Here is a 17,573-nt window from a genome sequence, read left to right on the forward strand (position 1 = left end):
TTTATCTGGGATAGGTTGACTAATCAGATTCTTAGTCCAATTGAGATGTATGATGCACGTCGTATCTAGATATTCATGTATCCATGACTGTTAATCCAAGTAAAGGTGGAAGCACATAAAATTGCAGGAGCACATAACCATAAGCATAAGAAAATTGATTGGTTCATTTTCTTATGCATATATTTGTGGACCAATCAATTTCCTTATGCTTATGGTTATGCGCCTATGCAGTTTTATGTGCTTTTACCTTAACACAGCAGATATCTACCATATGGTGGTATATTTTCGTACGCAATGTGCATGTTACAAATCTTATGTTAATCGGTGATATATTGAATAAGCATATATTGAATTTAATATTGATATAATTATGGAATCCAATTATTTTCAAAATATTGTGAATGCCGAATACAATCGGAAATATGATAAATATATCACATATGGAACAGCTGGCTTTAGAACAAAGTAAATAAACTCATTTATTTTTCTCACTGACACCTGTTGATTTCTTTACTTAAAAATATTATATAAAAAAATAATTTTTTACTCGTTTCTTCTTATAATTTTTATAGTATAACATCCACACAAATCTTATATTTTATTTAAAATAATTCTAAATGTATTTATTAATTTTAGATCAGATATTCTGGGACATGTTTTATATAGAATGGGTCTTTTAGCAGTTTTAAGATCAAAAGCAACAAGAGGTGAGACATATCATAAAATAAAAATTTTAAATATTTTTAAGTTTATTTTTCCTTAATGATTATATTTTTTACAGCTGCCATAGGTTTAATGATTACAGCAAGTCATAACTTGGAGCCTGACAATGGTATTAAACTCATTGATCCTGCTGGAGAAATGCTTGAAGCTTCTTGGGAACTTATAGCGACAAATTTAGCTAATGTGCAAGATAGTGATTTGATACACGTATTAACAGATATATCTATAAAAGAAAATATTGACTTATCAGCACCAGCCAAGGTGATAACAGGAAGAGATTCTCGTAAAAGTAGTCCTACCTTATTAAATGCTGCACTAGCAGGAATCAGAGCTTTGAATGGTAATATTACAGATTTAGGATTAGTTACAACTCCACAGCTACACTATGTTGTCGTATGCATAAACACTAATGGTGCTTATGGCGATCCCACACTACAAGGGTATTATTCAAAACTTGCAACAGTATTCAAAAGCATTAGAGGTGCTGAGAAAAACAATAAAAAGTACACAAGTATACTAAACTTAGATGCTGCAAATGGTGTTGGTGCTATTGCAGTAAAGGAATTTCAAAGATATTTGATGGATGCATTAGATATTAATCTATTCAATGATGGAAGCGGAAGCTTGAATCACATGTGTGGCGCAGATTATATCAAAGTACAACAGACCATGCCTTTAAATGTCCCTTCTGAAACAAATGTTAGATGCGTCAGTATAGACGGGGATGCCGATAGAGTGGTGTATTTTTATGTAGACGAAAATAACAAGTTCCATCTTTTGGATGGAGATCGAATAGCGACGCTGGTAGCAGCCTATTTTAACGAACTATTAACAACGAGCGGTTTATCTTTACAATTGGGCTTAGTACAAACTGCATATGCTAACGGTGGTTCAACTGATTACATTTCAAACGTATTACAAGTACCAGTCGCGTGCGTGCCAACTGGTGTGAAACATTTGCACAAGAAAGCGCTGGAATTCGATATTGGAATCTATTTCGAAGCAAATGGGCATGGAACCGTAATCTTCAAGGATACTGCTAAGGAAGTTATTAAGAATCATGCTAAGAATGAAAAGCTTTCGGAAGCACAAAAAACAGCCTCCACAAAACTGAAAGACGTAATTGATTTGATAAATGAGACGGTCGGTGATGCATTGAGCGATATGCTGTTAGTCGAGACTATATTACACGCCAAAGGCTGGGACATTATCGAGTGGGAAAGGAGTTACAATGATTTGCCGAATAAGCAACTTAAAGTCAGTGTGAGAGATAGAAATATTATAACAACAACGAACGCGGAAAGACATTGCTTGACGCCTGTTGGTTTACAAGAAGAGATTGATAAAGCTGTGTCTAAATATTCAAGAGGTCGATCTTTCGTTAGGTATAATGCAATAAATATTTCTAAAGTACCATCTATTATTTGTTTAAAAATTTATTGAGAAAAAAATTAATCAAAAAAACCAATTGCATTGTAATGTCATGATTAATGTTTTAATCATAACTTTTATTTCAGGCCTTCTGGAACTGAAGACATCGTGCGAGTTTATGCGGAATGTGAAAATCCATCGGATGTTAACAAATTAGCTGTGGAAGTAGCCTCACTCATATATAGATTAGCAGATGGTGTTGGACCTGAACCCTCATGATTAAATTTGAAGTCATATAATTATATCCACTATATAAAAAACAATAATTTAGTATTTTGCTAGATTTCAAGTTCTGTTTGTATATTGCAGTTTAATCTTTGCACATAAAATATCATAAAACAGTATTTAAAAAAAATTTTAATATAGATGTACTAAAGAACTGATCATTTAATCATCGAGAAACTTTTTACATTATTTCATTTTACATAATTTGTGAAAAGTATTTTATTAGATGAATTGTACTGCAATATACAAGTTTCTACTGATAGTTTCTACTGCTGGTCTATTCTAGAGCCTATTTTTACAAGATAATATATATCCTAATATATATTGTAGTTATATATCTAATTCGTATCTATTTAGATATTTTTGTATTTTAATACAAATCAGATATAAAATTTCAATCTCTTTATTTTTCTTATACTTCACCAAAAAAACGTTCTATAAATATTTTGTCAGCACGAGTATTTTAAATTAATAAGTTAATATGACGTGCATATGCTTAAAAAGTTATTAAAGTTTTCATATCATCATGCTTAAGATTTCTTGAGATTAAAACTAAAAGAAAAAGTATATTATCAAAAAATTTATCTCTTAAAATATAATTTCACGTTAAATGTGAATTCATTAAATTCAATAGTTATTGTAACAATGTTTTATATGAAAAAAATGCATATTGATAGTAATTCAATATTTTATTGCTGTATGCTTTCTTACATCTCGTTACACAAGTGGCCAGGCTTTATTACCCATCTTCTTCACATCTAAATCCTCTCCCTTGGACATGCAAACGAGTTGACTGAATGCTTCTCAGAGTTATTAGTAGTTCCTATTGAGTTCATCTCAATGTCCATTGGTCTCTCCTCATCCCGTTTGTAATCTATTAAAAAAATTATTATATAGAACATACATAAAATATCCCACTAATGGTGGGCTTAATGAAACATATTTAAATTAGCTTATAATATTATCACTTATTCCTATAAACGCCAGCTAAAGAGTCAATACTCGTAGAAATTATTTTTTAATTAATGATAAAACTGTCATATATACTTCATTTAAAAAACTAATATTTTAGAATTTGTAAAACGGACCTTGGATGTGACATCAAATTAAAATTACGTATTTTGTATTGACAAATATATCGTAAAAAATAAGAAAGTGCACTTTTTAAAAATATAAATTCTGGTGAGAGATGTAATGCATATTACTTGAACAGTTAATAGGAGCGTTGTACAGGTCGACAATTTGAAAAAAATTTTTTTCTGCGACATTCTTGTATCGATATTAAAATATAAGCTGTTCCGAATGTAACAGCGTATCTTACAATGGCGCTTAGTTTTATCGCGAAAAGATGTATGAACGGAATTTTTAAGAATTTATTCTATAGAAAGTTTCGGCGGCGGTAGGAATAACTTGTAAATTGCGGTGATAATGTTAGCAAAAAAACACTGCATTTTTTCCAATTCACGCATCGCATTCGTTTACCTTTTGCGTTCTAATTCCATCTCATAAAATACTTATAAATCGATATAATAGAAAATATGATAAAATTTAATATATTGGAAGGTGCAATTTTTATTTTATATATAAAGTTAATTTACTTCACATCTATTAAAGATTAGAAAGATTAAAATATTCAGATTTTTTTTAACCTTATATCTTATTATGCGCACATCAGAATAATTTGATATAATTTATTGGATGGAACATGAGCAATTATTTAAGTCAATATGAAGTGATATTGATTTTGTAAAATATTTTCAGAATTCATGAAATTATAGAATATCATTTGTAAATATCATTTGTGAAAGAGGAAATATAAAGAAGAAATATGAAAATTTTAAGAATATAGTCATATGTCGGAAAATTTATTACATTAGGTGATCAAATCTTGATAAGATTAAATTCTGATAACTCTGATAAGAAGATAAATATGTGAAACATTAGACATAATTCCGACAAATAGTTTAAAAATCTGTCTTAATAAGACTGAATAAATATCTCGATATACAATTCGAAATTATTTAATGAGAGCTATTTTGAGAGCTATTGTAAATCGATATGACAGAGACGGAATCAGAATCGATGCATTTCTATCGCAATGCATAACATTGAGATCACAAAAAAGCGGCTGCTTTCTTTATACGCGTTTCGGTAATCGACATATTTGTTTCTTTTCTCGTTTAACATTTTGGTGTTTTTGTTCGACCGAACATTCTCCATTCGCACTTATAAGAACATTAATATAGTAGGCCCGAGAACGCTTAAGTTTTCTCAACAGATAAAGTATTATAATGGTCGCACGCGTTGAACATACCTTCTTGTCAAATTCAAAGCACGCCAGCTTTGAACGCAAACGCAATTTGTGGCGCATTATCCATATATCGCAGGTTGGTTTATTCGCCGATCGGGTCGCATCTACGGGTAGCCACGCATAGCGAGTAATCGTCGTAATCGGTTTCTTCAATAATCGCAGGTCAACAAGCCGCCCCAAGGTAACGTACGGCAACGCGTTCATCGTACGCGCTCGTAAATCGGCATTTCAGTACAGTACCTAACTAAGTAAATTGCACCAGCTGGAGATTGACGTTTTGCATTGTTATCGAGTTCTTTAAGAGCTTTCCATATCTATGACAGTTTGTTTTCCTTTTCAAAATTTTTTACATTTTGGAATCTTATTATTATTAGATAGATTTTTATATTGCTTCAATATAGTAGATTATCATATAATCATTATGATAATATATATATAATTTTCTTTTCAACTTCATATATACTTTATATTAAATTACTATAAAATTAATTATCCTAGAAATAATTTAAGATTACAATGCATAACATCGTCGAATTAAAAATTAACATTGAATAACATAGTTGAACGCACGCTGATTACTAATTGTTTGTTCGCTTCTGCGAATGGTACAAGTAGATATGTCAGATGAACAATTAATATTCTGTCTAATATCGCTGCTTGATAATATGTCTTTATGAAGTAAATCAGCTTCTTGCATAATATTATGAAAATTAAATTTTTCACATTTATATGAATAATAAAAATCGTGCAACGATAAGATAAAAAATAAAGGCAAAATATTTTTTTTATGAATTACCTAAAGTGAGAATGATGTTACTAATAAAATCATATTTTTTATACTTTACTAAGTAATTAAATTTAATAACGATTTCATTATGCACAAAATGACTGAAAGAAAAAATAAATTATCATATTATTAAAGATTTTTTTATATAAAGATTACACATTCATTTGCACTTTATTTCTTTTATATAAAGGTACATTAAATGTATGATATAACTGTTATTATATATCTAAGTTTCTCTGCTTTTTATGAATGAACATTTAAAATATTATATTCGACCTTTCTTTTAAGTATTAAAAAAAAGATTGTACAGTATCATTATCAATAGTATAAGTCACCTTTTGTAGAATTAAAGCTATAGTGTAATAAAATTACCTATGCTACAATGTGGGCATTAAGAAAATTATAAGTCAAGGGAAATATTCACCCACATTAGATAACATTCGATTTTATTTATTCATAGAAAAAGATAATAAGAAAAAAAAATAAACAAACTACATGAATAATCTACCAAAAATTCTTTTCAAACACACAATGGACTAACATAATAGACATATATCATTATGAATTAATAATAAATTTTCTTCAATTTTGACCAAATTTATATCATCCACTGATAAGTAGATTATTCTTACCATATCTTATGATAGAATTAAACATTATAAGTTATATATATGTTTTTTATTATAATCATATGGACTCAATGTCGGACGCAGAGGGCAGTTCCTAGGTAATCGAATCCATAAGCGAATGATCGCTGCTTAAAAGGCGGTGATTTTTTTTATGATTTTTTTTATACGGTTGCCTTTCGCATGCGCTAGCATGTTTGCTTTAGTATACTTTTAGTACCTCGGTGGCATCGCGTCTGCCGGACCTGGGAAGCTAAAAGGTCAGAAAATGAAAAATCGCAAAATTAATCACGTGATCGCCTTGCTGGGCAAGGAGAAAGTATAAGATGTAACACTGGTATGCGCGATCAGCGCGGAACGCGTCCAGATGCGAATTCGAATGCATATCTGACGGCAGTATGGGTTCTGATATGATGTTAAGGAAATATTGGATGTTTTTTTCCACGTCGCAGCGCATATAACGCACATTTGCTGAGAGATACAGCTATCAGATCTGGGTAAGATATTTCTTTCGTATTCGTGTTCTTCGTATTTTTACATATTCTTTATTATTGAATTTGTATACTAAATATATTGTACTAAATTTATGATATAAAACGATATTATAAGAAGAAATTAAAAGTCAAATCTTTACTTTCTCTTATATAGATTTTTTAAAAATATATATCAATTATTTGATAATTAATATATGCCAATTATTCGATATATTATTGTACGATAAAATAATGTATTATATAAAAATATGTAAAGAGATGAAGATATAAAGAGATTCTATATTTAATTAAATATGGAAAAATATAGATTTGTAATGAGATTTTCGATTTAATCGCAGAATAAAGCAAAGCTCACACCCAATTCTGATTAACTGTCATACATGTAAGAAGCTAGTCAATCGATACGCCGCAATCAGTCATCTCTCGGCACTGTCGCAAGTGCGTTTGGAAACTGGATTTCAAACAGATTCTGTAGAAAGCAGGAGAGTTTCAAGTCGTCGAAAGACTTTTGTCGGACGTTCGATCGTCGTTCATCATGGGCGCAACGCAACGCTTTGTTGTTTCTCGGAGAACAAGTTTATTTGATGTGTTGAATTGTAGGAAAAGTGTCTCAGATTATGGCAAAAGGCGTGGGAAGCAAGATGCGAAAGATGTGCATTTGTAGTTTCGCAGGCTGTAAGTTTTTGCGGTGCGCAGTGTATATCGTGATAGTCGGTTTATATTCGCGACGCGAGATAGAAAAATTGCGGAACGATTTCGTTCTTCCGAGATATTTCCGCGGATCGAAAAATTTTCGCGGAACACATTACGCGCTGTGAGAACACGCTCACAGAAATTGATCATCCGGAAAGTACTTTCGTGTTTGTAAAAGAAATTTCCGCTCTTTTCTCGATGGCATCTCGCCATTGCCGGAATTGCCGCAGGGTGATCGCATGGCGCATCTTTGATGGACGTTGAAATCGACTTTCATCGGAGTACGTAAAAGAAGAGAGGCGTATATCACGGATATGTATGTAAAGCGGAATGTGGCAATAAGTCCTCAAATTGATAAATCACATGTTGAGAATATGTACCGTAAGAAACTAGTAAGTTTGTAGAAAATTTTAGAAAATGTATATTAATGAAAATCAGTATTTTTCTCAAGTATATTATTTTTTAAATAATTTCTTTTATCATTTCATAAGAGTTATCACAATATTTAGTTTATATATTTGACTCAAAACATATTATTATAATAAGATAAATTTAGAAAATTTGGTACAAATATATAAAAATTAAATATATATGATAGTGTATGCACATCATTAATTATAAACAGCCATTAAAATCTTCAGCCATAGGTGATTTTCAGCCTCTGTTCTCTTTTACACTCATAAGATAAAAAACGTCGGCTTCTTGTACACGTGTACTGGTGGAAGCAACGATTTGTTTACGCAAAATAACATGTACACGATAAAGGTACATTTCCGTATATGTATGCGAGTGTCGCGCTAAGTGTCACACCTTATACTTTTACAGAAATATTTAACCTGTGTCGATTCGCATAGAAACTGCATGTGTTACACATCGACATAATCGAGATAAGAACGAGAGAGGCATATGTAACGCAAAGAGTGGATACGCTTAGATTGATAAGCATACGCATATAGATTCCCTTCGCTTTTCAACATCAACATGTGTTTAGTGTGTTACTTTCATAGTCGCAGCTTTGATGAAATATATGAAAGTGATAATTTAATAAAGTGCAACTTACCGTCCGCCGCCACGTGGAGGACCATATGCATCTGGTCTGTCATATCCCTCAGCATAACTGCAATATGATAGAGAAAGTATATATTAGCCGTATGTGGAAACATTTTCTTTCAACAATCCGTCGTGATTTACTTACCCGCCAGCTACTGGTGGATATGCACCACTGGGTACGGCACTGCCAGGTCTTCTACTAAACATATCAGCTTGTGGTCCTGGACCAGTGCTGTAGCTAGGTGCTCCAGTGCTGTAGCTAGGTCCAGTGCTCATGGGCCTGTTAAATGGAGGTATATCATTACCAGAAGGACCATCTCTCCTTTCGTAGGCCATTGCAGCTCCCTGACTTACCCCCCCAGGCCCACCCATCATATCCCCTGGCCCGCCCGGATAACCCCTGTTGTGCATAATTTAACTTTATTAACTTATTTTCACTCTACCCTAGGCGACATTTAAAATATTACTACATTGCTACATAAGCATTGCTGCAATATGCCGCTTAATCGCTTTGGTTAGAATAAAAATAAAGCCTAATAACAGTTTAAGAAAATTTTGTAAAAGCCGCTTATGAATTGTACAAATTCTTTATAAACTGTCATTTTCTCAATTTTAAATGTATTTGTACCCATATTTCTAGCGAATTTAATGTTTACACTGAAAATTCTCGGGAGGAATATCCCCATTTAACAGACCCATGAGCTTAAACTTATTAAAATCGAATCTACTTTAATTAAAATTTTAATTAAGTTTAATAAGAGGAATAATAATTTTCAGTGCAGACATTCACAAAGCATGTGTATAATAAGAAAAAAAGTTTTCTTACATATGTGTAATAAAGCTGTTGTAATGAAAAAAAATAGTCATACAATGTAGATGATTCTTACAATTATAGATTACTTTAATTTTATGGATCTTGAAAATATATTTAATAATAATAAAAGATGCCAATATATGTGTAAATTGATAAATAATTAAATGATCTACATTTCACTGCATTAAATTATTAATAAATTCAATTAAATCTTATATTTGGAAAATGTTTCATAAATCATGAATAAAATTGCAATTATGTACATTTTTCAATTCCCATCTCTCTAAAATCTAATTAAATATATCTTACATTTTATAATTAAAAAATAATGTTGCATTATGCAAAATAATATCTCAAACCAAAGAGAGCTTTAGGCATTTACGATTTTTGCAAAGTATATAAATCACGAACTTCACTACATAGGATAGAAAGACATATCAACACTTGAAGATATAATTGCGTGTAAACACATGTAAATATAATAACTATCTACGGATCTTTGGCTTGAGAAATAACTCAAGGAATCAGAATTTAAGATTCAAAAACTTTCGAAAATTAATTTAAGAGAAAAAAAATAAACTATAGAAACTACTTTACCAGTGACTCTCATCATATCCCACATCAGTGTACCCAGTTCCATATCCAGTAGTGGCAACGGCACCACCACCGTTTCTCATTGGTCCAGTTGCACTTCGGTCATAATCATTTCTAGCTGTGTAATCGACTGTGCGACTGGCACCAAAATTATCGGTACGACCATAATCTACTGGACCAGGTGCACCACGATTGAAATCTCCGGCCATACCACCACCAACTACTGTAAACAATAAAGGTATTAAGATTTTGGATTATTTTTATATCTCGCGTTTGTTTCCCTTGGAAAGTTTGTGTGTTTCTTTGAGCTCATACATTTCACGAGATTTTATCGTCAAGAACTAAAAACTCAATAGATGAATATATATATTAAATAAAAAATATAGAATATTTTAACTAAAAGATGTGATGTATAAATATCATATGCAGGTATTTATTCTTTTATAATTCTGTAAAATGTAGATAATAAATTTAGGATAGAGATTAGAGATATTTTCATGAAATTCAAGAGATTCAAAAGTATACGATATTCTTGCAAAAGCTTTGTACACTTTTCTATATTTATAACGTACCATATAATAATATTAAAAGGCAAAAATTTTTTCTCGTCTTAATGCCATTTTTATGCAATTGGTCCATACGAGATATAGATTATATAACCATATAACGCCGATTCTCACATACTTTCGAAGTTGCACAAACACCACTCACCACCTTGATTACCATAGTCTGTTCTAGCACCAAAGTCAGCGCGACCATAATCAGCCGTTCGTCCATAATCCGCTGCACCAGTCGGTCCATATCCTCCCACGGCACCGGCAGCTGGTCCATATCCGCCACCCATTCCCGGCGCCGTCGAGGTGTAACCCATCGCCGCGCCACCCACGTTCTGACCATAAGCCCCACGGTCAGCATAGCCAGTACCAAAGTCCGCCCCACGGCCGCTAAAGTCGCCAGCTCCACGATTGTAATCGGTGTACCCGGTCGCGACGCCACCTGCAGCAGATCCATCGTAACCAACGAGTTGGATCGGAAGAACTGCAAAGCACGTTGAGATATCGAATTGGTTTTTAAATGTACATTGTTAAAATTATACTCTAATTTCATTCCAACATACTATTTTCTCAATGCGCTCTGTAATATAGAATGTTACATCATTCGCAGAAATTCACAAATCGATTTAACGAAGGAAATCCTACTCTTTAACATTTATTAATATAGGGAAGATAGGAAAGAGATAACAGAAACGATGGAAAAAAATAAAAAATGTGACTATATGTAAATGTGACACATATATACATAGGGCAAATATGTACATATATATATATACTTGAGGAAAATTAAATGAGAAAATAGTCTTGTCGGAATTTACAGATAATGATGTGCAAACTATACCAACCTCTTCTATCATTGTATGGTCCAGGACGAGCGTCTCTACCACCGTCTCGTCCCCCCCTACCACCTCTCATTGGTCCACCTCTTCGGTCATCTCGGCGTCCTCCTCCACCTCCGCGTGACTTCCCGGTTGACTGTTCCACGTTGATCGTCGCTCCTTTGAAGTTGGAATTATGAAGTGCCTTAATTGCCGCAGCTGCATCCTCTTCCCGTGCCATGTGGACGAAACCGTATCGATTCATAACATCGCATTCTGTCACCTCACCAAAGCGCAAGAACAATTGCCGCAATTCATCGTTGCGACAATTTTCTGGCAACCGCCCCACAAATATTTTTGTTTTCCGCTACAAAATATGAAAAAAATTATTATTCTCTTTCTCTTTATTATTTTTAATAATTTTATAGTAATTAAATTAACACTAATATTATATTTTCAGGCCTTTTTAGATTATCTATAATTTGCAACAAAATTCAAGATAAAATTTTATTTATAATTCTATACATATTTTTTAATATATACATATATCTTGATATATATTAGTTTGTATTTTATATAGTCAAATGTTTTTAACAATACACATACATTTAAAATTTATATAATTTAAATAAACATTTGTCTTGATTTTTATTGTAAATTGTAGATTGTCTAAAGTGGCCTTAATATAAATAAAATATTAGGACAATCTTGATAAGAATATAATTTAATAATAATTGTATCTCAAAAATCGACCATACATCTAAAGAAGTGCAAAAAGTATGGTGTCTGTTTGAGATTTATTATTGCTCAGTTTTTCTTTCAACATTTTACAAAATATATGAAATTATAATAATGTAAAATATGCTGAGCATATTACATCATTACATGATTAATATATTAAAATATTATATTGCAAAATGAATTAGCAAAACTGGATATTCTTTATAATAGTAATTAATTAAATAAGAAAGAAAAATATTTGTGTATGATCTTACCGGCTGATTAGATGAAACCATCTTCTGAAAACATAATTCATCAAGATTACTATTTCATAAATACAGGTATTAAATAATTTCCGAATTTTAATTTATTTCAAATAGATTTTTCATAACTTGCAATGTGAATAATAAGAGAATTATTTAATATAGAAATTTCTTATATAAAATATATACTTTCTATAATCTAGCTTGGTATTATTTATAAATATATATGCTATATAAACTAAGTTTTCTGCTATATTTTTATATTATATAACAATAGATATTTTATCAATATATAATATAGTACAATTGTTCGTGTAAAAATAAGTATCTCCAAGATATCAATAAAGATATTCACATTATCTTTCAACTTTAAACATAAAAGATATGGATTAAACTAGGAAAGAGAGGGTTAGAGAGAACAAATACAAATAATAGGAGACGAAGGCTTTTTCAAGGCCATATCGACCCCACCTCGATTTTGTCGCCGAAGGTCGGGAAATTGCAGGCATCATCGGACAATTGATCTTTATCGAGAGAAGATCGGCGATCGTATTATACAACAGCATATCACGTACACGTGTGATACAAAGGATTCCTATCTAATACGAGAAAACGTGACCGGTCCTGCCGATGGCCCTCCCAGAGATCTATCGGCGCCGATCTTCGTCCTCGATTTGCGTCGCAATCGACGGTATTACTTACGTGTAAGTGCGCCGTTTTTGCGAAATAAATCGAAAACAAAAGGGAGAGGGAAAGAAAGTAACGAGTCTCGCGACGAGGGAAAGAGATGCGAAATGGCGGTCAAAGTCGAGTCCACTTGATGTATTCTCGTACGAGAGCGAACGGCTTTAGCTAAGTAGGAAGTATTGCCAACCGTTGTCTGTAAAAAAAGTTACCGATCCCGATTGCTCGCGTCGTTGGATGACCCCGATCATTCAATTTATTGATCCCCCTCGAGGCTTTCACGCGAACGACGCGATGTAATTGCGTACATCTCGGTTTATCCTATAGAGACAAAGAGAGATAGAAAGAAAGAAAGAGATAGGGTGAGAAAGAGAGGGAAAGTTTACAGAAATGATATATCGTTTGCGATCGTCGACGCGATAAGATCAATTTAATCCCTCGCGAGAAAGGAAACTAAGGGATGGAAGGGGTGAAGAAAGAGGAGGAAAGGAGAATTTACCGAAATGATATTACCGTTCCAGCCGTCGACGTCTCCGAGGTAGCGTGGTAACCGACGGACGTGTCCATTGATAATGCGGAAAAAAGACAGAAAGGAACTGAAATAAATAGAGCAACGTGCAGAAGCTATTACTCGTGTATACGCGATCGTATTGTATCTCCGCTCACTCTGAATGGAACAGCACGACGCTCCTGTAACTTACGTTAAAAAAAATGGCTCGCACGTAGTACACGACGCCGCTGCTATGCTCGTTCGTTGTGCGGGAACAGGGCTGCTAACCGTGCGGCGCTTTTTGTCCCCGCCACCTCTTTCTTCTCCGCTTTAGGCCGGTATTCATAGTCCGGTCTTATATTTAAGATCGTCTTTAGTTCATCTTCAGATAATCCATAGCCAATAAAATGATACATACAATATCTAAAGATGAACTTAAGACAATTTTAAATATAAGAACGGACTATGGCCGGTATTCATAGTCCGATCTTATATTTAAGATGGTCTTAAGTCTGGTCCGAGGTTGACTTAAGACCTCATTCAACCAATCAAATGGCTGCGTAGCATTTCAAGCTCGAACTTAAGACGATCTCAAATATAAGATCGGACTATGAATACCGGCCTATGAATACCGGCCTTAGTCCCGATCTACAATAGGTAGTTTAAGCCCTAAGCCTTGAAAAATTGACCAATCACAGTCGAGTATTCTCTTCATACTTGACTGTGATTGGTCAATCTCTTAAGGCTTAAATTACCTATTGACCCGATCTTATGGAGGATTCACACCCCGTGAATTTTCAACGTACGACATCCGATAACCAATAGGAGAGTTTGTTTTACATAAAATAGATTTTCATGATGTGAAGGTGGACGGTTAATCGATAGAGGGAGCAGTGTGTGAAAGGCGACATCGCTATATTTCATTTTGTTTATGACTGTTATTAACATTGTACTTCATATTGCTTTCGTTGTAAATAGTCGTACATTATATTCGTTCAGCATATATAATTACCGCGCGTTACAATTAATACATTAATTTCCAAAAATGAAGAGATCGCCATTAAATACTCCACATGGTAATCGGACATACGGTGCAAGGCATACGCCGTACAATTGGAAATTACAATACGAAAACGCGAACAATAGAGGTTATCAATCTATTAATAATAGTTATCAGCGTTTTTCTCCGAACAATGATCTACAGCCTTGCGGGGATAATTTTATTCCTCTAAACGTTAGCGCGCCGGTGACACCGCACGAAAAGCACAATACTAATCGGTGTAGCCCTGCGAATGGACGCAATAGCGCCAGTCCAGGTAGCGGGTGGTATAATCAGAGGAGTAACTATCACGCTACTCCAAGAGTAAATTCTAATAATCGGTATTCTACTTACAAGCATTCTGGCAATCAGTTTCATGGACAAAAGAGAAAGGTGAAATTTTTGATGGATTAAAAAGATTTCGTTGAATGATGGATTGTGTTCCGTACAGTGCGATATACATGCAACATACATACATGCAATTAGTGTGTTTAATAATTATTACGAGTTATGAATCTTATTTTATATTTATTTTTAGGGTTATAAAGGAATACATAAGCAAATAAACATATCAGCATACATAGATATAAATTCCTTTTTAGAAGACCCTTGGGAAGATCTAGTCAAAAAATTTAATACAAAAGAAATAAACAAAAGTGAGACATCTAAGAATAAATCTCTATATAGCTTAAAATTGGCAAATAATGATTTTGTAGAAAAATCTGAGAGCAAATTTTCAAAAGATATAAATTTGGATGATTCACGGTGCAGTCAAGAGTCTAAAAGTGATGAGACTTGTGTAGATATAAGTTTGGAGACAGATCTCAGTCAAATATCAAATAATTCAGTAAATTTGGAAACTGATGATATTTGCTCCAGTCAAGATTCATTAAATGAAAGTACATGCAGTATTAATAGCAAGATTTATGGAGTCATAGAGGAGAAGAATAATACTCATTCAAATGCATTATTGACAAATACTGATCAGAAAAATATATAACAGTAATAAAGAATAATTATATTGTGAAAGGATATATTGAACAAAAATACATGTAATAATTGTTACTATACACATTCACGATTTGTATATAGACATTGTATATAAGTGTAGCAGCATAAAAAATTTTTCGAGATGCATTTTTTTGGAAACATAGTTGTGAAATTACATTCAAAATATATGTGAGATGTACAACATGCTAATATTATCTTGCAGATTATATATTTTCACAATTTGGCTGTGAAAAAATGTATAAAATTTATATTATAGACTTATATAGTTATATGTGCAATTTTGTAGTACATATGAGTCCACTAAGGATATAAGAACTTGAAGAAACAATAAACACCAATTTCTGATTTCTTTTCTAGTAGAAATTGTGTTTAGTCTCAGTAAAGATTTTGAGACAATTAATTATGTTATAAGAACATATATGAGACTGGAAATTTTTTCCAAAAATGTAGAATTTATACATTTTTTAATTCATCTTCTATGTTACTGATATTTAAAGCTTGCTTAAAATATTAATTTCGACACTTCAATATAGTTAATGGGCCAGTTTTTAGTTTGCATAAATATGTTGCATTTGTTTTTCCTATTTTTATTTAGCAAGCTTGTAAAATTTACAATTTTTTAAATATTAAAATAATCATAAGATTAGATATATTTACAATGTAAATACTACTACATACTACTATGCATACATACATTGGAAAATCATATTAAGTATGTATATGTAATTACTGAAGTACATTTATAGTGCTCTCCAAAAACAAAAAATAAAATCTTGTGAAAACATTTTGATTAAAAATAAATCTATCAAATTCTAAATAATTCATAGCAAATGTGATTTTTATTATTTTTAATTTTTAGAATTGGCATAAATTGATCAAGTGTATAGATTGTGATATATATAGTTTATTCTAGCTTATACAAATATGATTAGTTTCACATGATTAAAATTTTTTTTATGTAAAGGAAAAAATGGTTCGTGTAATAAATTTATGTGGTTTTTGGAATGGTATTTCAGGAAATATAAACACGCATAAAAAATGCACGTTTATAGGATTGACATATATACAATTCTTATTATGAATAATTAAAATGGTGAAGCAGATTTTTGTTTCCATTTATTAACAAATATATATATAATTATTATGTATGTATTCCTACTGTCTGTTTTTATACTTATATATTATATAAATTATGTAAATTAATTAAATATAACTCAATGCAAAACATATATCTAGATTTTAGGTTTAATATTAAATCTAATTCAATTTTGTAATTAGCAATATGTATTATCATATAAGCATAATAATATTATTGCCATATGTGGAAGCATTGCTGTATTTGTATGCAGTGATCAAATATTACATTAGACATTAATTACTTTTATATTACTTTGCAACTGCAATGTATATCATTAGTCTTAAATAAGTAGTATATGAATAATTTTAGACATGTTATCTTTATTAGATTGTTATTTTTCAGTCTGTTAACAGTCTGTTTAGTCTGTTAAGTTGATAACAATGAGTAAAACTTATTTACATATTATATAATTGCTTTTAATGTTTTCTTAGATTTCAAAATAAAAAAAGATTATGTAACTATATGCAAATATTTATTTTAAAAATATCATTAAAATTAATAGAAAGTTAATAATATAACTGTTTGAATAAATTTTATCACATCACCTATTAATAGAAAATTGACATTTCTATGTGGATAAAATTTACACTATGAAGACTTTCTTTATAAGAATAGATTTATATAAATTATTTTCAAAAAATTGAACAAAACAATATAGAAAAATATTAATTTTCTATATTTATTTTTTGAATGATATTTGAAAAAACTAATAATAAGGACAACTGTTCGACGAATGTAATGTACAAATCATGATCTGGTACAAAAATTTGTATAAGGAATTTAAACTTTTTTTTTTTCAAATTTTTGTAACTCACTATTTTTAGATAGTCATTTCTCTACAAAGTGTGTAAATTAATTGTCTAAACACTTAATTTTGTATAAACAATGTGTACAAAATTTTATTAAATATAAATACAAATAAAATAATGTTAATTTTAATATTATAACACGAAACAAGTATAAGAAATAAAATATCAAAAAAATAATTAGGTACATATATATATATATATATATATATATATATATATATATATATATATATGAATATGAATTAGAAATATATTTATATATAATTCTTATAATAAATCTATTACTTATTGATAAACAC

At 31.3% G+C, this 17,573-nt stretch overlaps 3 protein-coding genes across 15 annotated transcripts; 2 read left to right on the forward strand and 1 right to left on the reverse strand.

The window, feature by feature from the left end:
- The first annotated feature begins 255 nt into the window (after positions 1-255).
- On the forward strand, positions 256-2,777 carry Nst (phosphoglucomutase 3-like protein nst). The gene is made up of 4 exons (XM_083108773.1): positions 256-465; positions 637-707; positions 782-2,108; positions 2,241-2,777. The coding sequence occupies exons 1-4, from the start codon at positions 371-373 to the stop codon at positions 2,371-2,373; spliced, it is 1,626 nt and encodes a 541-aa protein (XP_082964899.1). The 5' UTR covers positions 256-370; the 3' UTR covers positions 2,374-2,777.
- Positions 2,778-3,049: 272 nt separating this feature from the next.
- LOC145977099 (uncharacterized) lies at positions 3,050-13,603 on the reverse strand. Of its 13 annotated transcripts, none has more exons than XM_083108800.1 (10): positions 13,489-13,603; positions 13,301-13,383; positions 12,116-12,139; positions 11,211-11,487; positions 10,460-10,744; positions 9,752-9,971; positions 8,486-8,620; positions 8,351-8,407; positions 4,694-6,356; positions 3,050-3,253 (listed from the first exon to the last, which is right to left on the reverse strand). In XM_083108800.1, the coding sequence occupies exons 2-9, from the start codon at positions 13,352-13,354 to the stop codon at positions 6,317-6,319; spliced, it is 1,092 nt and encodes a 363-aa protein (XP_082964926.1). In that variant the 5' UTR covers positions 13,355-13,383; positions 13,489-13,603; the 3' UTR covers positions 3,050-3,253; positions 4,694-6,316. The 13 variants fall into 13 exon arrangements, with proteins under 13 accessions (XP_082964926.1, XP_082964922.1, XP_082964916.1 ...); XM_083108796.1 differs by having other exon boundaries at positions 11,148-11,487; XM_083108790.1 differs by having other exon boundaries at positions 10,460-10,786; positions 11,148-11,487; positions 12,116-12,136; positions 13,489-13,602.
- Positions 13,604-14,201: 598 nt separating this feature from the next.
- On the forward strand, positions 14,202-17,368 carry LOC145977132 (uncharacterized). The gene is made up of 2 exons (XM_083108859.1): positions 14,202-14,709; positions 14,855-17,368. Exons 1-2 carry the CDS (start codon positions 14,323-14,325, stop codon positions 15,314-15,316), a joined length of 849 nt encoding a protein of 282 aa, XP_082964985.1. The 5' UTR covers positions 14,202-14,322; the 3' UTR covers positions 15,317-17,368.
- Positions 17,369-17,573: the final 205 nt, after the last annotated feature.

The sequence above is a fragment of the Camponotus vicinus genome, unplaced genomic scaffold, assembly GCF_025532165.1.
Source record: "Camponotus vicinus isolate PSW18456_S1 unplaced genomic scaffold, iyCamVici1.0 SCAF_9, whole genome shotgun sequence".
Lineage (NCBI taxonomy): Eukaryota > Metazoa > Arthropoda > Insecta > Hymenoptera > Formicidae > Camponotus > Camponotus vicinus.